General features: G+C 47.8%; 1 protein-coding gene across 1 annotated transcript in view; it reads right to left on the reverse strand.

Moving 5' to 3' along the window:
* UBE2E1 (ubiquitin conjugating enzyme E2 E1) overlaps positions 1 to 23381 on the reverse strand; it is a 71627-nt gene that overhangs the window by 4474 nt on the left and 43772 nt on the right. Inside the window, 1 exon segment of the mRNA XM_064166943.1 lies at positions 6701 to 6833. Coding sequence (XP_064023013.1) covers positions 6701 to 6833 — 133 coding nt within the window.

The raw sequence follows: 23381 nt of genomic DNA on the forward strand, positions 1-23381 counted from the left end.
ATGTATGGCAGGTAAGAAATCAAAACAACCTTTGCTTCATAGAATCATAGAACCAATCAGGTTGGAAGAGACCTCCAAGATCATCCAGTCCAACCTATCCCCCAGCCCTATCCAGTCAACTAGACCATGGCACTAAATGCCTCATTCAGTCTTTTCTTGAAGACCTCCAGGAACAGTGCCTCCACCACCTCCCTGGGCAGCCCATTCCAATGCCAATCACTCTCTCTGACAACAACTTCCTCCTAACATTCAGCCTAGACCTGCCCTGGCACAGCTTGAGAATGTGTCCCCTTCTTCTGTTGCTGGTTGCCTGGCAGCAGAGCCCAACCCCACCTGGCTACAGCCTCCCTTCAGGTAGTTGTAGACAGCAATGAGATTTGCCCTGAGCCTCCTCTTCTGCAGGCTAAACAACCTCAGCTCCCTCAGCCTCTCCCCACAGGGCTGTGCTCCATCTGATCCTCAGAGGAAAAGCAGGAATGCACAGTTGTGTGGAAATCCATATACATCAGCCTGTGCCAAGAGCAGCTATGACCCTGTGACACCTGCCCCAAACCATACTGTTCAGAACAAAGCAGAAGTTTGTGGCATTTGCAGGTGCTGTCAACAGCCCTGCCTCTGGTTCCTGAGCAGCCCTCAGCTCAGATCCACCACTTGCTCAGTATTTCTCTATTGAACCTGCAGCTTTGGTCTCCTTCCAGGAAACTTCTAAATGTAGGTGAGGCAATAATTTAACAGATCAAACACTTCCAGAAAGGGAAGCACAGAATATTTCCAAATTGATACAATAAGGACCAAATTAACAGAGAGGTCACCAGTTCTAATCTATAAAGACAGAAAGCTCTTAGTCCTGATTCTGAGCACAACACCTAAATACTCGGTAGGTGATCTCTCAGTCCAGTTAAGAAAGCATGAATCCTGTTTACCTTTAATAAATAGGCTGTTTAACTATTACTCATGAAGAATAATAGAATCAACCATGTTGGAAGAGAGCTCCAAGCTCATCCATCCCAACCTAGCACCCAGCCCTGGCCAATCAACCAGACCATGGCACTAAGTGCCCCAGCCAGGCTTTGCTTCAACACCTCCAGGGACAGCGACTCCACCACCTCCCTGGGCAGCCCATTCCAATGCCAATCACTCTCTCTGCCAACAATTTCCTCCTCACATCCAGCCTAGACCTGCCCTGACACAGCTTGAGACTGTGTCTCTTTGTTCTATTGTTGGTTGCCTGGCAGCAGAGCCCAACCCCACCTGACTACAGCCTCCCTTCAGGTAGTTGTAGACAGCAATGAGCTCTGCCCTGAGCCTCCTCTTCTCCAGGCTAAACAACCCCAAAGAGTAAGAGAGAAAAAGATGGACTCCCATGGATTTGGAGAACAGCCTGGTTCCTCAAGAAATCTTAGCAAGTAACTCTTAAGGGCCATATATGAGGCACCAAAAGCAGTACTGTCCTGTTGGTGGAGCTCTGTCTAACCAAAGCACTATGCAAGAAATGTGTATTTGTTTTCACCTAAGCAGCAAGTCAGAGCTGGGATGGCTTCAGACAACTGCAGTCCAGCTCTGTGCCATTTACAGTTTGGGCTGAAGGTACAAAAGCCAGCCATGCAGGAAACCCGAGTGAAGCTGGGAAAGGAAGAAGAATTGGAGGCCCACAAAGCAAACTCAAACAACAAATAATAAATAAACTGACAGGTGCAGCACTGGATGGGTACAGACCTGGCTTGATGGCTGCACCCAAAGAGTGGCTGTCAGTGGCTCCATGGCCATGTGCAGGCCAGTGACAAGTGGAGTCCCTCAGGGATCGGTCCTGGCACCAGTCTTGTTCAACAGCTTTGTGGGTGCCATGGGCAGAGGCACTAAGTGCAGCCTCAGCAAGTTTGCTGCCCACACCAAGCTGTGTGGTGCAGCAGCCAGGCTGGAGGGCAGGGATCCATCCAGAGGGACCTGGGCAGGCTGCAGAGGTGAGCACAAGTCAAGCTCAGGAGTTCAACAAGAGCAAGTGCAAAGTCCTGCAGCTGGGTCGAGGCAACACCAAGCACCAATCCAGGCTGGGCAGTGAGTGGCTGAAGAGCAGCCCTGAGGAGAGGGACTTGGGGGTGCTGCTGGACAAGAAGCTCAACAGGAGCCAGCAGTGTGCACTTGCAGCCCAGAAAGCCAAGCAGAGCCTGGGCTGCAGCAGAAGTATGGCCAGCAGGGCCAGGGAGGGGATTCTCCCTCTCTCTGCTGTGCTCTGCTGAGACCCCAGCTGGAGTACTGCAACCAGCTCTGGAGCCCCTGGGACAAGAGGGATATTGAGATGCTGGAGAGTGTCCAGAGCAGGGCCAGGAGGATGCTCAGAGGGCTGCAACAGCTCTGCTGTGAGCACAGACTGAAAGAGTTGGGGCTGTGCAGGCTGGAGGAGGCTCCCAGGTGACCTCCTTGTGGCCTTCCAGGATCTGAAGTGGCTTATAAAAGATCTGGGGAGGGACTTTTTAGGCCGTCAGGGAGTGACAGGACTGGGGGGGATGGAGCAAAGCTGGAGGTGGGGAGAGTCAGCCTAGATGTGAGGAGGAAGTTGTTGAGCATGAGAGTGGAGAGAGGCTGGAATGGGTTGCCCAGGGAGGCGGTTGAGGCCCCATGGCTGGAGGTCATTAAGGTCAGGCTGGATGATCTAGGGTAGAGTGTCTCTGCCCATGGCAGGGGGGTTGGAACTAGATGATCCTTGTGGTCCTTTCCAACCCTGACTGATTCTGTTATTCTAACATTTGAAGTAAATGTGCACGACAGAGTTGAAGAGGAAAACCAAAGCTAATCACACAATCCAGTAGATTCAGACCAAGCCCAAGAGAATAAACAGCATGTGGAACAGCAGAAAACATAAAATAACTGAACAGTCTCTTGGAGGTGTCCCACTTGACATTACACTGATGGAGTAATTACAGTGAGTTAAGCAAAGCTTTTGAAAAGACATAAAAGAAGATATGCTCAACCTTATCCTGAGGTGACAGCAGAGGCTAATGTACAGAATCAGCAGAATGGAAGTGGGGAGAACACTGACAGGCCACACCTTGAGTGCTGTGTCCAGTTCTGGGCTCCTCAATTCAAGAGAGATGTTGAGCTGCTGGAAGGTGTCCAGAGAAGGGCAGCAAGGCTGGGGAGGGGCCTGGAGCAGAGCCCTGTGAGGAGAGGCTGAGGGAGCTGGGGGTGTGCAGCCTGCAGCAGAGGAGGCTCAGGGCAGAGCTCATTGCGGCCTGCAGCTCCCTGAAGGGAGGCTGTAGCCAGGTGAGGTTGGTCTCTTCTCCCAGGCACCCAGCAACTGAACAAGGGGACACAGTGTGAAGTTGTGCCAGGGCAGGTCTAGGCTGGATGTTAGGAGGAAGTTGTTGTCAGAGAGAGTGATTGACATTGGAATGGGCTGCCCAGGGAGGTGGTGGAGTCACTGTCCCTGGAGGTCTTCAAGAAAAGACTGAATGAGGCACTTAGTGCCATGGTCTGGTTGACTGGATAGGGCTGGGGGATAGGTTGGACTGGGTGATCTTGAAGGTCTCTTCCAACCTGGTTGGTTCTATATTCTATGATGTGGTTAGAGGTTACTAATTCAAACGATCAAAGCCCACTCCAGGTCAACACAAGGTACTGTTTTCACTTTAATAAGTGAAAATCTAACCCAAACCTAATGTAACTCTTGGGAAAACATCCACTGCAATAGTACACATGAATAGTCACAATCATCTCGAGGACTAAGTACTGAACTCTTACATTCTAATTATACTTGTTTATTGGAGTATCCTGAAACTAGGTTCACCCAGCAACTGCCTGACTTCGCCTATCTAAAAGAAAAGCAAAACCAGAATACCAAACCAAATGAGAAACCAAGTGCAGAGAACAGATTAATGCCAACAGCTTCAAAGTGCCCTGTGGACTGCTCAATAAATGTAAAAAGACTCTGTGTCCTAAATATGTAATTTAGGACAGAAGAGAGAATATCTATCCCTGTATCGGGCTTCTCCCACTCAAGTTCCTCCTACTGTGCAATGTGTTTCCAGCTCATATTGTAAGACCTTTAATTTCCCCTCTCAAAATCTTGCACTCGAAGCTGGAGCTAGACCCAGTTGTCAAAATCTGCATCTGTATATCTTTTATCACACACCTCTAGGATGATCATGACAAGGGAGGTTATTCTGACCTTTTACTCAGCACTGCTCAGGTCACACCTTGAGTGCTGTGTCCAGTTCTGGGCTCCTCAATTCAAGAGAGATGTTGAGGTGCTGGAAGGTATGGAGAGAAGGGCAGCAAGGCTGGGGAGGGGCCTAGAGCACAGCCCTGTGAGGAGAGGCTGAGGGAGCTGGGGGGGTGCAGCCTGCAGAAGAGGAGGATCAGGGCAGAGCAGTGCCAAGTTGTGGCAGGGGAGGTCTAGGCTGGATGTTAGGAGGAAGTTGTCGGCAGAGAGTGATTGGCATTGGAATGGGCTGCCCAGGGCTGTGTTGTTGTCACCATCCCTGGAGGTGTTGAAGCAAAGCCTGGATGAGGCACTTAGTGCCATGGTCTGGTTGATTGGCCAGGGCTGGGTGCTAGGTTGGACTGGATGAGCTTGGAGCTCTCTTCCAACCTGCTTCATTCTATGATCAAGTACAGAGCATTCATGGCTATGCCTCAGCACCTTCTCTCACACATATCCCTAAGGGCTTGAAGCCCATCAGGATGAGCAGTTTCACCTCACTCACTTTAAGAATGTAAATCTTTTAATGATATTTCACCTCGAAGTTATATGTATTCTGCTATAGACATTTCACCACAGGGCTGCCCACAGCAGGGACTGTCCTTGTAAGAATTACTGAGGATTCAAAGAGGAAGTGGTTTTCTTCCAGGAGACTTGCAAAGCTTAGCAAGGAAGACTCAAGGGAAACTAGCCCTTGCTCTAGAGAGCATAATGTTTTCCTTCTAAAGCCTTGGCTTTTGAAATGACTTTGAACCACTCTCCTGGTCTATTAGTGCTTATCAAAGTAACAGAGTGGGGTTTGTTTCCATTAACTGCTTCTTTCTGTAAGACAAATACTGCCCTGTAAGACAAATACAGGTGGAAGGCTATGGTATATTCCATTAGTCCTGCCACTTCTAGATGAGCCACAGACAATATTTATCTGCCATCACAAGAAGCTGAGCAATCTGACACCACATTAGTGGAAATCAAGCAGGAGCTATATGATATTTCCCACATTATTGACTAAGACTAGCGTAGGTGTTAGCACAGGAGCTGCTACAGCAGAAGTTACTCATTTAAACCCAAAGTACCCAAGTAGCACAAGTATGTTCTATCAGAGCTGCTTTCTCCTGTACCCCATCCCAACATAAGTGAAGTTACATGCATTTTATTTCCATACATATATGCTGGTTTGTAAATCAACATGGACTCCATTTAAATACAACTCTGCTACAAATGAATCTCCACTAAAACATCTTTTTGAGGTCTCACTAAGTGGTGCCTGGTTTTTTTTTCTTTTTAATCCTACTCTTCTTTCCTTCTGTGTTGAGGGTTTAGATCCAAAGATAAAGGCAAAGAGATCCCTGTCAGAAGTGCAGAACAGAAAGCAGGGCTCAGCTCAAATGATGAAACCCTATCTTCAGTTCTGCATTAGGGAATTGGGCACAAGGGGCTGTCTCAGTGCTTCTCAGGAGTTATAACATGGTCTTGCAAGGCAACAAGCTGGGTAAGCTTACAATGATGAGTGCTTCTGATGTAGCACAGAAAGCAAAGCTGCAGCAAAGCGTGCACGGGAAGGTAAAAATCCCTCTTTAAATGCTTACTGCGCTCATGTCATGATTGCACAAGGGACTTATCCAAGGTAAACTAACGAAACTGAAAGAATGAGAAACTGTTTTGAACTGAATTAAACTAACAAGAGAACTATCTGTGCTCTCAAAAGAACCTCTGAAGAGGGATGGACACCTGTCAGCTGGAAATCACTAGAGATGTCCCAAGGTACATCATATTGCTTGTAATTCAGAGCCCTAGCCTTGGAGTAGAATGCAAGGTCCTGTTATGCTAGCAAGGGCAGTCCAACAGTTCTCTTCCTTCGGGAGGGTTCTGTTAACTGGTCTGGTATGACCCACGAGCATCGTCTCCACTGACGTGGACTGATGGACCAAACCCTGGCAAGCTCTTTCTACTGCAGATTGGACCAAAGTCTGAAGATGGAGCTGACACTGGTGTTTACCTCTAAAGAGCAAAGCTAAACACGCTGCAAGGCAAACAGGAAGTGTACATGCAATCACCTCTTCCTCCTGTAACCCAGCATTCTTCCTCTGGATGCCAACCACAAGGTAACATTCCCTTGTACTGCTTTGCCTTGCGGCACTGGAACACACTGGCTGAAACACACATACCTTGTACTTGTGGTTTGAGAAGCAAACAAGTATTTGTATCCTTTTTCTTTTCCCCAAATTTATTTACTTTTCAGTTTCTCAGTCCTGTCCCCCTGCATGCACTAATTGCTCAGTGCAATTCACTTCTTACAAAGTGAAGAAAAGCTCTGAAATAGCAATCAAGAGGACTACAAAAGCTGTTAACATCACCTGAAAACCAACATAACGTCTGAAAGGAGCTCAAGCTTGCTCTTGAAGAGAGTGGCTTTCAAATAGGCTGCATTCCCTTAACACTGTCTGCTACTCTCCTGTCTGTTGAGTGTTCATGACTTAAGACAGTCAGCTAGAGATCTCTTACCTTTGGAGGCTTGAAAGGATATTCTGGTGTAAATGTGATGTCAAGGAAGAAAACACCTCCCTCATAGACGGAACCTGGAGGTCCTAGAATGGTTGATCTCCATTCGTAGATGTTATCACCTTTGGGGCCAGCACTAAGAGATAAAAAAACCCAATTGTTTAGGAATATTGCCAGAGTTCAAATAAAAGACAAACTTGTACACTCTTCAAGTATGACAAGGAAGAAAGCTTGCAGTACTTCATACACCACCTGAAAAGAGGGAGTAAAACCAGACTGAAAGCTTTCAACATCTCAGCGACCTTACTTATCAGTGTTCCAGACTGCTTAGCAAACCTGAGGAACAAGAGGTCAGGTATGTTTTTGTCAGCTTCTTCCTTCTGCTATTTTAAGAACAACATTGTCCAGAACTACTATTACATATGCCACACAATCTCAACACAACAGAGCAGTTAAGTTTCACAGATTGGTTTCTCACTGTATTCAGAAATGGCTCTTTCAGTTCAGCCTTGCTCAGACTGTACCACATCAAAGATCACACAAACTGAAAACTAAGGACCTATGTTGACTTTGGGAATCTTGTTTGTTATTCCTCCACTGCACTCAGCACTGCTCAGGCCACACCTTGAGTGCTGTGTTCTGGACTCCTCAATTCAAGAGAGATGTTGAGGTGCTGGAAGGTGTTGAGAGAAGTGCAGCAAGGCTGGGGAGGGGCCTGGAGCACAGCCCTGTGAGGAGAGGCTGAGGGAGCTGGGGGTGTGCAGCCTGCAGCAGAGGAGGCTCAGGACAGAGCTCATTGCTGTCTGCAGCTACCTGAAGGGACATTGTAGCCAGGTGGGGTTGGTCTCTTCTCCCAGGCAACCAGCACCAGAGGAAGGGGACACAGTCTCAAGCTGTGGCAGGGGAGGTCTAGGCTGGATGTTAGGAGGAAGTTGTTGTCAGAGAGAGTGATTGGCATTGGAATGGGCTGCCCAGGGAGGTGGTGGAGTTGCCGTGCCTGGAGGTGTTGAAGCCAAGCCTGGCTGGGGCACTTAGTGCCATGGTCTGGTTGCTTGGGCAGGGCTGGGTGCTAGGTTGGACTGGATGAGATTGGAGCTCTCTTCCAACCTGGTTGATTCTGTGACTCTAAAATTTCAGTATTGTTGCCAAACCAAGGCTCATTGTACAACCCAAAGAGACCAAATCCAGGACTCTACTCTTGAATGCCAATGGTTTTTTGATTTTAGCATTTTGCTACTCATTTCTAAAATGAGGCCACATGAACTCATCCTATTGTTTGTCTTGTGGAACTGCCTTTGTAAGGAGCACTGCAATCACTGTGCCAAAATAAAAGAACACTTTCTCAAACCAGCTTGGTCTAATTCTAGATTCCCTCTAACCTGCCAGCAGCTGAAACTAACAGTGTTCAGAACATGAATGTCTGCTTGCTGAAAATCTCTTTCACTGTGATCCTCAGACACTTGTATTCCATAGTGTGCCATATGTCACTGAGTATTTTCAAGTACAGCTCAACCTACAAAGCCATTAATGATTTAGGACTCTGTTGCTCCCTCTGTCTCTGTGCTGTTCTGGTAGTATTTTAGCTGAAAGATACTACTGCTGAAAGCTCCATTTGACTACCACAAAGTGCTGACACTGCTTTTTTAATGGGGGATGTGCTAGGACTTTGGAAATATCTTCTCTTGTTCTCTAAGGGGACAGATTTTAAGATCCTCTTCTTTCCCCATGCTAATACTAGACAGGAAGATAAAAAAAAGGGCAGTAAGACTCAATGATCTTAGAGGACTTTTCCAATAGACTGAAAGAGTTGGGGCTGTGCAGGCTGGAGAAGAGGAGGCTCCCAGGTGACCTTCTTGTGGCCTTCCAGGACCTGAAGAGGGGCTACAAAAAAGCTGGGGAGGGACCTTTTCAGCTCTCAGGGAGTGACAGGTCTGGGGGGAATGGAGCAAAGCTGGAGGTGGGTAGGTTCAGACTGGACATGAGAAGGAAGTTCTTCAGCATGAGAGTGGTGAGAGGCTGGAATGGGTTGCCCAGGGAGGTGGTTGAGGCCCCATGGCTGGAGGTGTTTGAGGCCAGGCTGGCTGAGGCTGTGTGCAGCCTGCTCTAGGGTAGGGTGACCCTGGGCATGGCAGGGGGGTTGGAACTGGCTGATCTTTGTGGTCCCTTCCAACCCTGACTGATTCCATGATTCTATAACCTAAACAATTCTATGACTCTGTATTACAGCAGCCATGGAGTAGTATCACATAAGAGGGAAGGGAATCCAGTCAATCCAACACACCCATGCCAATATGCATTTGATTAGTGCAGAGGGAACCAGAGTAATTGCTGGGCATTAGTAACAGTATTACAAACAGAAATACACTTAACAAACTCTCAGTGTAACAACATGGACCAGGGGCATGCTTTTTTCTCCTGCTCTTTTAAGTGCTGGTGACCATGCCCTGGACAGCAGGGTAATTCGTGGAGAGACAGGGAATTAATTCTATTACCAACCCTAAGATTTGATTTTCAGACTAAACTAAAGGTTCACAATATGTTGATGCTAAATAGTTCCAGTGTGCACCATCGACACTCACTAGTGATGATGGGAGGAGGATCCCCCTGCCCAGTTGAGCAAGCTTAGGAGTGGGCAAGGAGGGCAAAGTGGTCACATATGGGGTGGGAGAAGACTCCAACAGAGCCCAGGTGCTCTGGATTTGGGGAGGAAAAGGGGGCAAAAAGGGGTGGTTGGAGTGAAGAAGGAGCAGATATGGTGTTCCACTGTGATGGGGTCCTGCTCTGGCAAGGAGGTTGGACTAGATGATCTTTTAAGGTCCCTTCCAGCTGCTAACATTCTGTGATTCTGTGACAAACAGTGAAGGAAGCATTTAAGAATGCAGTAAAGGGTTACAGGTTCTATGCAAAGTGATGCACCACCCACCAGGGAAGGATGTCTCTCCTCGGAACAGAAAACCCACACACAGCTCACAATCTGTACGACAGTAAAACCTATTCCTTCCCGAACGCTCCTGGAATCCCACTCCACCTTCACAACTTGTCCCAGTTGTATGCAGCTCTTTTTTTGGGCACTCAGTACTCTCCATCTACAACTTGTGCACTAGACCCCAAGAGCTCTGTATCTTGACAGAAGCTCCACCTCTTGAAAGATACCAACCTAACTGTGCAAACCTACTGACAAAGACTCTCTGGGGCACCCTTAGCCACCAATCCAAGGAATCACCTCTTTATGAATGCATTAGCAACCTACAGACTGTCATTACTGCAAGTCACACCAGCAATTACCTTCTCCTCTCTCCTCTGAAGATGGAGATACTGAAGGGAACAGGTACTTGAGCTTTTTTAGCACCAGCTGACTGCCAGAATCTTTATCACTGCCTACAGGGAGCACTTTGGCACTCAAGAATTATGATGTGTGATCAGCTTGCTCTGAACCAGTAAGGACTATTTCAACATTCTGCATTACATTTTCAGCTGCAGCCCAAAGGACTGTCAATAAAAATCCCACAGACTTGAGGAAAAAAAAATAGGAGTTAGTAATAGCCTCAGAAATCTCTAGTATCCTGTTAGGTTTCCAATTAGAGCTAATACTGCATGCAAATAATATCATGCTAGATCTCTGCATTAGAAGAGTGCAGCAGCTTTGTAAGACATCAGTAGGCTCTAACAGTGATGCATTAAGTTCACCTTTTAAGCTTTTCATAACTCAATTAACTGTGTCAAATAGCTGTAGATGTTAATTTTTTACATAGTAACACTGATTTCTTATAAAGACTAAAAGAGGACAATGCAAGTCAGCTGCAGAGTGCAGTATTGCTCAGATTTAAATTAGGATTAGGTAGGACCAAGCAGCTCAAGAATACCTCCTGCTTAACAAAACAGTGCTAGCTTGAGGCAAACTGGAATGTTTTAGTGAGAGAAATTAGATTCTAGGCTGTGAAAAAGAAAACAGTGGTGATATCTACTGCACCCATAGGCTTGCTGAGATGGATGAAAACGAGAACACAAACACAGATGAGACAGTGTGCGTGTGTGTCGCTGTCACAGCTGGTGTCTGTGCTTTCTCCCTGGACAGTTGCTTCTGTGTAACTAATCCTTCTGCTTTCTGACTCCCCTGGCTGATCCTCCAAACTCACCTTGCACATAAGGCAAAGTCTGGGACAAGGTAGAGGGGTGGAAAGAAGGTGGAAGGGTGGTTGGGAGCCCCTCCTGGGGACTCTGGTTTCTGGCAGGGCTGCTGTGTTTCTGTATCACCTCCAACTTGTCTATATCGGTCTATAGCTGTAACTATTGTAACTCTCTGCTTGTATCTTGTGCTGAGCTGTGAATACAAAGCTCCTTTCCTTACCTTTCAGCTGGCTGAGTCTAGTCTGGGTGATTTCACAAGAGTAGGGGGGCAGGTAACACCCAGACCATCACACTGGACCACAGCATGAGCACAGTGGCATTAACTTTTGGTAGAAAGACTGTCAAAGGTTAAAGACTACATTCTTTGGTTTAAATCCTTGCAATTATCTGCTTCAAAAAGAAACTCACTGATGCATAAAATATAGGGCTCAAAGGCACAGCTGCCATCTTGAGGATGTGTCACCACTGCTCAAATTAACTGTCCAGATCTACTAATGCACCATTTTGAACTTGTCCAGCATATGACTACTGGGAAGACAATTCAAACCAATTAAATAGGAATTGTTCCACTGCCAGTAAAGAGTAGCAGAGCAATGGCTTTCTGAATCAAACAGCACACAGTCTTCCTAAGAAAGGACACAGAGGTCAGTAATGCAGGGAGAAAGGTGAAGTCTGAAAGGAAACTGAACAAATCCCAATGCAGCAGTACCATGCCAGGCAGCATGCATTACACAGCAGTGGAGATGAGAGCTCTCTTGCCTAGAAAACAGTGACAGGCTCAGTGGAGATGTGCTGCATCCACTGTAACAACTGCCCCTGGTAGTTCCCAAGTTGTTGCTGGCATATACTCTGGACAGATATTATCACAGGCTCACAGGATGTTAGGGGTTGGAAGGAACCCAAGGAGATCATCAAGTCCAACCCCCCTGCCAGAGCAGGACCACACAATCTAGCTCCGGTCACACAGGAACACATCCAGACAGGCCTTGAAAGGCTCCAGAGAAGGAGACTCCACAACCTCTCTGGGCAGCCTGTGCCAGTGCTCTGTGACCCTTACAGTAAAGAAGTTCCCCCTTGTGTTGAGCTGGAACCTCCTGTGCTGCAGCTTACACCCATTGCTCCTTGTCCTATCCCAGGGAGCAGTGAGCAGAGCCTGTCCCCCACCCTGACCCCCACTCCTGACCCCCAGCACTCAGATATTTATAAACATGTATTAAATCCCCTCTCAGTCTTCTCCAGACTAAACAGCCTCAGGTCCCTCAGCCTCTCCTCATCAGCCATGCCCTCCTGTCCCCTCATCATCCTCATAGCTCTCCGCTGGACCCTCTCCAGCAGATCCCTGTCCCTCTTAAACTGGGGAGCCCAAAACTGAACACAGTAATCAAGATGAGGTCTCAGCAGGGCAGAGTAGAGGGGGGAAGAAAACCTCCCTCAATCTGCTGGACACACTCTTCTTAATACACCCATTATGACAGTACCACCCTTAGGAAACTGCCCAGTGCCAATCAGCTTTTGTTCAAGGACTACTTATCTGCCAAGTCTGCAAGCAGCATTCTGAATCCTTGTACATGCAAGGCAGAGGCAGTGCCTCAGCACAGGCGAGTCCAAGCCTAATGTTCTGCCTAAATCAAGTCCCAGCCAGCCTTGTGCTGCTTTAGGAAAGCCTCCTCTTGCTCTGCCTGCCTCTGCTGGCAGGCACTATGCTCTTTCTGAACTTAAAACCCAAACAGGTAAATTGGAAATGCCTTCATGAGAGGCTGGGCAGCAGAATGATGCCTCAGCACATCAGCTGAGTGCTCAGATGCCTTAGAGTACTGAGCAGCTGCAAAGGTCTGACTGTCCCAGAGACTGAGGTTTCACGGAGATGACACACAGACACCTTCCCATGTACTGGAAGGCTGAATGACAGCCTGCAGGAAAAGCCTTTTTGCTGTTAAAGCAGACAGATGCTCTCTCCACCTCAGGCACACATAATATGATAACACACTGACACTTATGCTGCACTAACTCAGCTCTCTCCTCTGCCTGGGCAGCCCTGAGGAAAGCACTCAAAGTATGCCTGTGCTTCGGAGGGAAGGCAGGACTCACTGGCGCTCACCACATATCCCTGGGAACACAGTGCTGGTACTTTCCAGGAGAATGACTCAGAAACAGCCCACTGTTGATGTCAGCTTGCTAGTACATCTGGAAACTACCTAGGCCTTTCTTAAAATACAGCCTGGCAATCAGCTCAGTTCCTCTTCTTTGAGATGTGGAAAACACATAACAGCAGGTCATGGTAATGATAAATCAATGAAAACGTAGGCATTGCTGTGGATGGTAGGTTCATACCCTGCTAGAGGGGCAGGTATTGCACAGCCACAGACTTAACTGGGTTGGGAAAGACCTCTAGGATCATCGAGTTCAACCTAGCACCTAACACCTTCTAATTACCTAAACCATGGCACTAAGTGCCTCAGCCAGCCTCCTTTTGAACACCTCCAGAGACAGCGACTCCACCGCCCCCCTGGGCAGCCCATTCCAATGCCAATCACTCTCTCTGACAACAACTTCCTCCTAACATCCAGCCTAGACCTCCCCTGCCACAGCTTGAGAATGTGTCCCCTTCTTCTGGTGCTGCTTTCCTGGCAGAAGAGACCAACCCCACCTGGCTACAATGTCCCTTCAAGTAGCTGTAGACAGCAATGAGCTCTGCCCTGAGCCTCCTCTTCTGCAGGCTGCACACCCCCAGCTCCCTCAGCCTCTCCTCACAGGGCTCTGCTCCAGGCCCATCCCCAGCCTTGCTGCCCTTCTCTCAACACCTTCCAGCACCTCAACATCTCTCTTGAATTGAGGAGCCCAGAACTGGACACAGCACTCAAGGTGTGGCCTGAGCAGTGCTGAGCACAGGGGCAGAAGAACCTCCCTTGTCCTGCTGGCCACACTCTTCCTGACCCAGGCCAGGATGCCATTGAGCTTTGTGGCCACCTGGGCACACTGCTGGCTCATGTTCAGCTGCCAACCTGTCACCCCAGCTCCCTCTCTGCCTGGCTGCTCTCAGCCACTCTGTCCCCAGCCTGTAGCACTGCATGGGGTTGTTTTGGTCCAAGTGCAGAACCTGGCACTGGGCCTTGTTAAAACTCATGGCACTGGACTGTGCCCATCTGTCCATCCTGCCCATGTCCCTCTGCAGTGCCCCTCTGCCCTCTAACAGATACACACACACTACCAGCTTGATGTTGTCTGCAAACTCACTGATGCTGGATTCAATCTCCTCATCCAGATCATCAGTGAAGATATTAAACAGGACTGAGCCCAGCACTGATCCCTGGGGCACACCACTGGTGACAGCTGCCAGCTGGATGTGGAACCATTCAGCACCACCACTCCCTGGCCCTGCCATCCAGCCAGTTCTTAACCCAGCACAGAGTGCCCCTGGCCCAGCCAAGGGCTGCCAGCCTGGCCAGGAGTTTGCTATACCAGGATAGTGTCAAAGGCCTTGCTGAAGTCCATGTAAACTACATCCACAGCCCTCCCCACACCCACCAGGCAGTCTCCTGGTCACATAAAGAGATCAAGCAGGACCTGCCCCTCTTAAATCCATGCTTGCTGAGTCTGATTCCTTTGGAAAGCTAACCTAGTTAGCAGAGCAGTGTAAAAATGCCAGCGACTGCTGCCCACCAGGGTGGTGAGGGGAGGGACAATTCCTGGCATGCTGAAGTAAGGGCTAATGAAAAGCTGCAGTATGTTTCAGTTCAAACTGCAAGTAACAAAAGCACAAACTTATACTCCATATACCTAGAGTCTATTTTTGAGGCTACTTTGCCCTGGACAGGATGAATCTTATGCAAGTAGCTAGGCTGTTTTGAACTTGCACTCTTGTGGAAAACACCTTCCAAACCCACTGCAGATATGACCTTTTCCAAGGGAAACAGGCTCCCATCAGGAACAGACCAACACCTTAACAGCACCTGAGAACTGCAAGGTGGCAGAGAATCCAACATCTCCAAAGCGAAGCTGCACCATTACTGGTGCTGATAATAACTACAGCAAATAGGTAGCAAAACACATGTTTGGGTTATTGTTACATTCTGCAGTAAGAAAAAGAGCAATACACTTTTTTTTGATAGCAAAAATAATTTTTGCTTGTTATTGTTTTATCCAGCAGTAGGAAACAGGGAGGGATGGAATGCGGAATTTCTTCTCTGTCATGCACTCATCACCTTGCCAAGCAGCTTTGGAAAACACTTAGTTGATTGTTACAATTGAAGCCTCTTTTTTCCCTTTCCTGCAGCCTCCCTGCCACCTATTTTGTGGAAAAAAAAACAACAAAAAAAAGAGAAGACTTTTTCTGTCCCACAGATTTCCTCCCCCTTTTTTATTTTCTTAAAGAAGCAAAGAAAAATTGGATGCATTAGAAACCTGGCCTGGCAGTGAGCTGCATGTGATTCTCTTATGATCTTCTGGTGCACCTCTATTTTCCCTTCTAATCCACTCTACTCCTGAGCTCAGAGTAAATATGAGATTGAACAAGGCCAAGTGCAGGGTCCTACACTTTGGCCACACCAACCCCAAGAAGCACTACAGGCTGGGGACAGAGTGGCTGAGAGCAGGCAGGCAGAGAGGGACCTGGGGGTGCTGGTAGAGAGGAGCTGAAGATGAGGCAGCAGTGTGCCCAGGTGGGCAGCAGAGCCAATGGCATCGTGGGCTGGATCAGGAGCAGTGTGGGCAGCAGGACAAGGGAGGTTCTTCTGCCCCTGTGCTCAGCACTGCTCAGGCCACTCCTTGAGTGCTGTGTCCAGTTCTGGGCTCCTCAAATCAAGAGAAATGTTGAGGTGCTGGAAGGTGTTGAGAGAAGGGCAGCAAGGCTGGGGAGGGGCCTGGAGCACAGCCCTGTGAGGAGAGGCTGAGGGAGCTGGGGGTGTGCAGCCTGCAGCAGAGGAGGCTCAGGGCAGAGCTCATTGCTGTCTGCAGCTACCTGAAGGGAGGCTGTAGCCAGGTGGGGTTGGGCTCTGCTGCCAGGCAACCAGCAACAGAACAAGGGGACACAGTCTCAAGTTGTGCCGGGGGAGGTCTAGGCTGGATGTTATGAGGAAGTTGTTGTCAGAGAGAGTGATTGGCATAGGAATGGGCTGCCCAGGGAGGTGGTGGAGTCGCTGTGCCTGGAGGTGTTGAAGCCAAGCCTGGCTGAGGCACTTAGTGCCATGGTCTGGTTGATTGGCTAGGGCTGGGTGCTAGGTTGGGCTGGATGATCTTGGAGGTCTCTTCCAACCTGGTTGAGTCTATGATTATATATGCCTTTATTTCTAGCAGTCAACCAAGTAAGTCCACATGAAGCTTGTTCACCTACACTGTTAGGCTGAAGCTGGGACAGAGACTGCAAAAGTACCCCAGAAGCCATAGATCGCTGAGGGAGCAGGTACTGAGTCTACAAAGAAGCAGCACAGCTCAAGCAGCTTAACAACTGGGTGCTAGTGTGAGGCAAACCAGAATAATTTAATCAGAGAAATTAGATTCTAGGCTGTGTAAAAAAAGAAACTATGGTGATGTCTGCTGAGACGTACAGAAACAAGGACTCAGACACAGATGAGAGTGAGTTTCTGTGTGTGTGTGTGAGCCTATTGGTTGGAGTTGCTGTCTGTGCTTTCTCTTCCTGGGCTTTGGCTGTGTAACCTGACTAATTCTGCCTCTAACCCTCCTGCCCAATCCTCCAACCTCACCTTGCACATAAGGCAGACTCTAGGATAAGGTAGAGGGGTGGAAAGAAGGTGGAAGGGTGGTTGGGAGCCTCTCCTGGGGACTCTGGTTTCTGGCAGGGCTGTTGTGTTTCTGTATCACCTTTAACTTGTCTATTTCTGTCTATAGCTGTAACTATCGTAACTACCTGCTTGTGTATTGTGCTGAGCTGTGAATATAAAGCTTTATTCCTTAACTTCCAGCTGGCTGAGTCTAGTCTGGGTGATTTCATAAGAGTAGGGAGACAGGTAACTCCAAAACCACCACACACTGAAAAACCACATTTACAAAGTCCCTGGCTCACAGAAGTTTTGCTGTACAGATCTTTAAGCAGGCTGTGTTAAATGGTCAAAGCAGAGAGTTAAACCCGCTCTAACAAAACAGCAGTCAACTCTTTGGCTACAATGTCACTGCAAAAACTTCCTATTGATCCACAAATCTGCTTTCAGAAAGACATTTTCACCACCTTCTCATGCTTTAGCTACCAAAGTCATTTTTTATTATTGTTATTACTCCACCACCAAGACACTCCACTCACAGACAGGACACCACCAGGCTAAGCATGCTATGATGCAATCCGAAGGCTGCCATATGCAACTCACAGAGGTTTGCCAGTTTAAAGTAAGCATTAAAACATCACACTTAATAGAAAGAACAGAACCACAGAATCAAACAGGTGGGAAGAGACCTCCAAACTCATCCAGTCCAACCTATCACCCAGCCCTCGACAATCAACCAGACCATGGCACTAAGTGCCCCAGCCAGGATTGGCTTCAACACCTCCAGGGATGGTGACTCCACCACCTCCCTGGGCAGCCCATTCCAGTGCCAATCACTCTCTCTAGCAGGAATTTCCTCCTAACATCCAGCCTAGACCTCCCCTGGCACAGCTTGAGAATGTGTCCCCTTGTTCTGTTGCTGCTTGCCTGGCAGAAGAGCCCAACCCCACCTGGCTACAGCCTCCCTTCAGGTAGCTGCAGGCAGCAATGAGCTCTGCCCTGAGCCTCCTCTGCTGCAGGCTGCACACCCCCAGCTCCCTCAGCCTCTCCTCACAGGGCTGTGCTCCAGGCCCCTCCCCAGCCTTGCTGCCCTTCTCTGGACACCTTCCAGCACCTCAACATCTCTCTTGAATGGAGGAGCCCAGAACTGGACACAGCACTCAAGATGTGGCCTGACTGATTAAACTAGATACAAGCAGTAGTTAAAAGGGCACCTTAAGTTGTCCATTTAATTGACATTTTTTGGTAAGTATTCCAGAAGTGAATATAATTTTTTTAGCTTCCATTTTTTTGTCAGAGAATGGAAATAAAAACAAAACAAAACAAAACACAACCCAGCAGTTCAAGGTAACATAATAAATTATGATGTGATTATATGACATTTTTTGCCTGCTGAGCCAAGCCAGTCCTCTGTGTTAAGCTAATCATGAAGGATTGAACAGAGGTGAAATGCCTGTGAGTTCAATGAGGGACACAGAGAAATGACAGCAAGAGAGAAGGTTGCAGCTGGTTTTAATTAAAACATAAGAGACATGGAGGAAGGAAAGCAGAGGTGAGAAATGATCACAGGATCACAGGATCTTAGGGGTTGGAAGGGACCCGAGGAGATCATCGAGTCCAATCCCCCTGCCAGAGCAGGACAATGCTATGTAACACAGATCACAGAGGAACACATCCAGACAGGCCTTGAAAGGCTCCAGAGAAGGAGACTCCACAACCTCTCTGGGCAGCCTGTGCCAGTGCTATGGGACCCTTACACTAAAGAAGTTCCCCCTTGTGTTGAGGCAGAACCTCTTTTGCTGCAGCTTACACCCCTTGCTCCTTGTCCTATCCCAGGGAGCAGTGAGCAGAGCCTGTCCCCCCGCTCCAGGCAGCCCCCAGATATTTATAAACATTGATCAAATCCCTTCTAAGTCTTTTCTTCTCCAGACTAAAAATGATTGACTATCATATTGCAAAAGCAAGCCCAACTATAGAAGTGTGAACACACAACTGATCCTTCTAACATATATTCAGGGGTGTGCCAGTTCCAGCTTAACTAGAACGTTTTGGTGAGAAGAATTAGATTCTAGGCTGTGAAAAGGAAACACTGGTGATGGCTGCTGCACTCATAGGCTTGCTGAGATGTACAAGAACAAGAACATAAACATAGATAAAAGAGTTGCTGTCTGGGCTTTGGGCTGAAGGCTGAACTTCCTTCTCTCTCTAACCTAACCTGATGTCTGACTAATCCATCTGCTTCCTAACCCCCCTGGCTAACCCTCCAAGCTACCTTGAGCATAAGCCAAAGTCTTGGGTAAGGTAGAGGGGTGGGAGGAATGGTGGAAGGGTGGTTGGGAGCCCCTCCTGGGGACTCAGGTTTCTGGGAGGCTGTTGTGTTTCTGTATTACCTTTTACCTTGTATAACTCTGTCTATAACTGCATATATTGTAACTATCTGCTTGCATACTGTGCTAAGCTGTGAATATAAAGCTTCGTTCAATTTCCAGAGCTGCTGAGTCTAGTCTGGGTGATTTCCAAAGTGTGGGGGGGGGCAGGGAACACCCAAACCATCACAAGGGGCATTGTTTTCAAGCACAAAGCAGCAAGCATTTTGTTTTGGGTACTCACTGAAGGTACTAAGTTTTCTGTCTTCAGTTTAAAACGGCAGTCACAATATTATTGCATAAGTACCTTACTGATCCCTACCACATATCTAACAGAGAAGAGAATACACAGCATTTCTGGTTTAGCATCTGGGAAAGCTTTTCCCTTAAGTATCAAACTAATGTAAAATCAGGGAGGGGAGGGTTGAAAAATTGCACATAAATTGCATAAAGCTTAGACTGGAGGATAAATGGTGCAGTGAATTGCATTCTTAGGAGTCACAAGAAGGAACTAAACAGCTAAATAGCCCTGATAATGGAGTTGATATGGTGATAGGAATTCAATAGACTTCAAGGAAAACTGTTGCAGGGGGATTTCCTTGTAGGAAGAAAAAAAGAGGGAAAAAAAAAGAAAAGAGAAAGGTTTGCAGTTTATATAAAAAAAAATATCAGAGAATGGTTTAGGTTGGAAGGGACCTCAAGGATCAGCCAGTTCCAACCTCCTGCCATAGGCAGGGACACCTCCCACTAGAACAGGTCACTCAAGGCCTCATCCAAGCTGGCATTCAACACCTCCAGGGAGGTTGTGGAGCACAGAATCACCCAATGTGATCTTTGATCTTTGGTCACACTGGGTGATTCTGTGCTCCACAACCTCCCTGGGCAACCTGTGCCAGTGTCTCACCACCTTCACTGCAAGGAACCCTTTCCTAACATCCAGTTTCAATCTACCCTCTGCCACTTTAAACCCATTACTCCTCATGCTGTCATTACAAAACCTTGCAAATAGTCCCTCCCCAGCCTTCCTGTAAGTCCGCTTCAGATACTGGAAGGCCACTATGAGGTCTTCCCAAAGCCTTCTCTACTCCAGGCTGCAGATCCCCAGCTCTTGTATCCTGTCCTCACAGCAGAGCTGCTGCAGCCCTCTCAGCATCTTGGTGGCCTCCTCTGGACGGGCTCCAACACTTCCATGTCCTGCTTGTGCTGGGGGCTCCAGAACTGCCCCCAGGACTACAGGTGGGGTCTGAGGAGAGCAGAGCCAAGAGGCAGAATCCCCTCCCTTGCCCTGTGCCCACACTGCTCTTGCTGCAGCCCAGGACAGGGCTGCTGGCTGAGCTGTACTCACACTGCAGGCTCATGTTGAGCTTTTAATGAGCCCAAATGCTTGGCAATAAGATCACACAACCACCAAGAACCTTACCCCTGCCAAGATATCACTCTTTTCAGGTACAACAGCTATGTAATTGTGCAGCAATAGTGGCAAATTTAGGACCCTCACCTGAAATATTTCAGTCTGCAAATTATTACTGTGAAGTTCCTACTAGACTAGTTGGTGAAAAGGCTAACTCTAGAGCAATTCCACTGGAGGGTCTGATTTTTAAACCAGGCTTCAAGGATTTAATAGAAAATCTCAGTTAACAGGGAGGTCAGAAGGAGACCTACAATATTCTCAGGAGTGTGCTGCAGGCCCTATTTAGTTTAACAATAATTACCTCAATTTAAGATCAAGTCTTCATAAAAAAGTTCCACAAGAAATCAATCTGTTTAGCACTGGTGCTAAAACTGAAAATAACCCCAGCCTGCTTCATCTTCCTTTTCAGTGGCTTCTTCCTGGCCTTTTCTAGAGGAAATCACTGAAAGCTGGTCCTGCTACACGGAGGAACATTTTCAGTGCCCAGAGTGAGCGCAGAGAGGCTGCTTGTGCAGGTCTGTGCCTTCAGAATGCACAGTATGCAAGCCCAGAAAAGGGCAACCCAGCCAGGTATTTTTGCTGCATGCACATATGTTTTCCTTTTCTCCTCACAGGTACAGCTTGATGCCACAAACAGAAATCAAATAAACACCTGACCTTACATCTCCCATTGAACGATGCTTTGCACAAGAAACAATAAAACACAATGGGAAAGAGCAGCAGAGAATCTGATTCACCTAACAAACGACAAGGGCCTGTTGAAAACGATCAGAAGGTATGGTGATGGTTTGGCTGTTCCCTGCCCCCCTCACTTAAGAAAATCACCCAGACTAGACTCAGCTGGGCTGGAAATGGAAGCATGAAGCTTTGTGTCCACAGCTCAGCACAACAGACAAGCAGGGATTTACAACAGTTACAGACAGAAATAGACAAGTTAAAAGTAACACAGAAATACAGCAGCCCTCCCAGAAACCTGAGTCCCCAGGAGGGGTTCTCAACCACCCTTCCACCTCCTTGTCACCCCTCTAACTTATCCCAGACCTTGCCTTACACTCGAGGTGAGTTTGGAGGGTTGGCCAGGGGCGTTAGGAAGCAGATGGATTAGTCAGGCAGCAAGAGAGAGAGAGAAGTTCATGCAGCCCCAGAGTCAGACTCTCTTATCTGTGTTTATGTTCTTGTTCTTAACCATCTCAGCAAGCCTATGAGTGCAGCAGCCTTCACCAGTGTTTCCTTTTCACAGCCTAGAATCTAATTCTTCTCACCAAAACAATCTAGCTAGGCTCCAACTAGCACAGATGTGATGGCAGAAACAGTCCTCTGCCAACTTAACCTTGTGTTATTTTTACATCAGCTTCCTTCCTGCCATTTGTAGAGCAGAGTTAGCTGACAACATGTGGACAGAAATTCCTCCACATAATCAGACCTCATTTCCAAGAGTAGTATTTATGGCACTGATGTGTCATTTACGATTGGAAAGCAAAAGTAGGCAGTGTCACAAATGCACCATTTTTGCAGCTACACTACTTGTTTTGGGGCCTCTCTACATTCCAGCAGGGCTTTGGAAATCAGCACAGAAATGTAACAGGTAAACCTCTTGGTTTCTGCAATGTCAGTTCTTTTGTAAAGCAAACATACTCTTCAAGTGGTTGCCCAGTGTCAGATTTGAGAGGCCTGTGTTAAAAGACATGAGTATGAAAGTTCTTGTGTCACTAACCACAACAGTGATACACCCTTCAAAAGAAAACAAAAGCTCTACTTCCTCAGGCACTTACTGAAACATAGCAGGTTCTTCACTCATGGATGAGAAGACAACAAGAGAGCTCAGTGATGCCTCCTCCCACCCCACACACAGTCCTATTTGTGCTACATTAAATGCTCAGAGGACTCTTCCCTGGTTACCATACTTCACCCATTAAAGGAAACAGAAATCCACCACAATTAACTTGCCATTCTTGGATCAGGCTAGGACCTACATCTGTGTTTCTTTCTGCCATGCCTACTTCTTCTCCCGACTGTATCAGTGTAGGGATATGAATGATCTCATTAACTGGGAAAAAAAAGCTGTTCAGCCTGGAGAAGAGGAGGCTCAGGGCAGAGCTCATTGCTGTCTACAACTACCTGAAGCTGTAGCCAGGTGGGGTTGGGCTCTTCTGCCAGGCAACCTGCAACAGAAGAAGGGGACACAGTCTCAAGCTGTGCCAGAGGAGGTCTAGGCTGGATGTTAGGAGGAAGTTGTTGTCAGAGAGAGTGATTGGCATTGGAATGGGCTGCCCAGGGAGGTGGTGGAGTCGCTGTGCCTGGAGGTGTTGAAGCCAAGTCTGGATGAGGCACTTAGTGCCATGGTCTGGTTGATTGTCTAGGGCTGGGTGCTAGGTTGGGCTGGCTGAGCTTGACTGATTCTATGATTCTACAATATTGCAAATATTTAGGAGCCAGTTGTAAAACTGTTACATTTGGACCTGCATGATCCTCAAAAATCAAAAGATCCCACCTATCTTGTAAGTCTGCCTATCCAGCACTAAGATAAGGTAGTGGACTCTACACTGGACTTTATCATCTCTTTGTCATGTTGATTTCATTATAAGTAGCAATTCTGTAGATCAAGAAATGCTTATGCTAAGCCACTTAGATCAAAAGGGCAACAGCAGCTACAAACCAGTTCAGAAAAAAACTGGCCCTGTAGGTTTATTTTAATGCATAGCATGTTCTTAGAACTAAGTGCCCCAGCCAGGCTTGGCTTCAACACCTCCAGGGACAGCACCTCCACCACCTCTCTGGGCAGCCCATTCCAATGCAAATCACTCTCTCTGCCAACAACTTCCTCCTAACGTCCAGCCTAGACCTGCCCTGGCACAGCTTGAGACTGTGTCCCCTTCTTCTGGTGCTGCTTGCCTGGCAGAAGAGCCCAACCCCACCTGGCTACAGCCTCCCTTCAGCTTCATCACCCTTCTCTAGACACATTCTAGCACCTCAACATCTCTCTTGAATTGAGGAGCCCAGAACTGGACACAGCACTCAAGGGGTGGCCTGAGCAGTGCTGAGCACAGAGGCAGAATAACCTCCCT

The sequence above is a fragment of the Pogoniulus pusillus genome, chromosome 28, assembly GCF_015220805.1.
Source record: "Pogoniulus pusillus isolate bPogPus1 chromosome 28, bPogPus1.pri, whole genome shotgun sequence".
In the NCBI taxonomy this organism is placed as follows: domain Eukaryota; kingdom Metazoa; phylum Chordata; class Aves; order Piciformes; family Lybiidae; genus Pogoniulus; species Pogoniulus pusillus.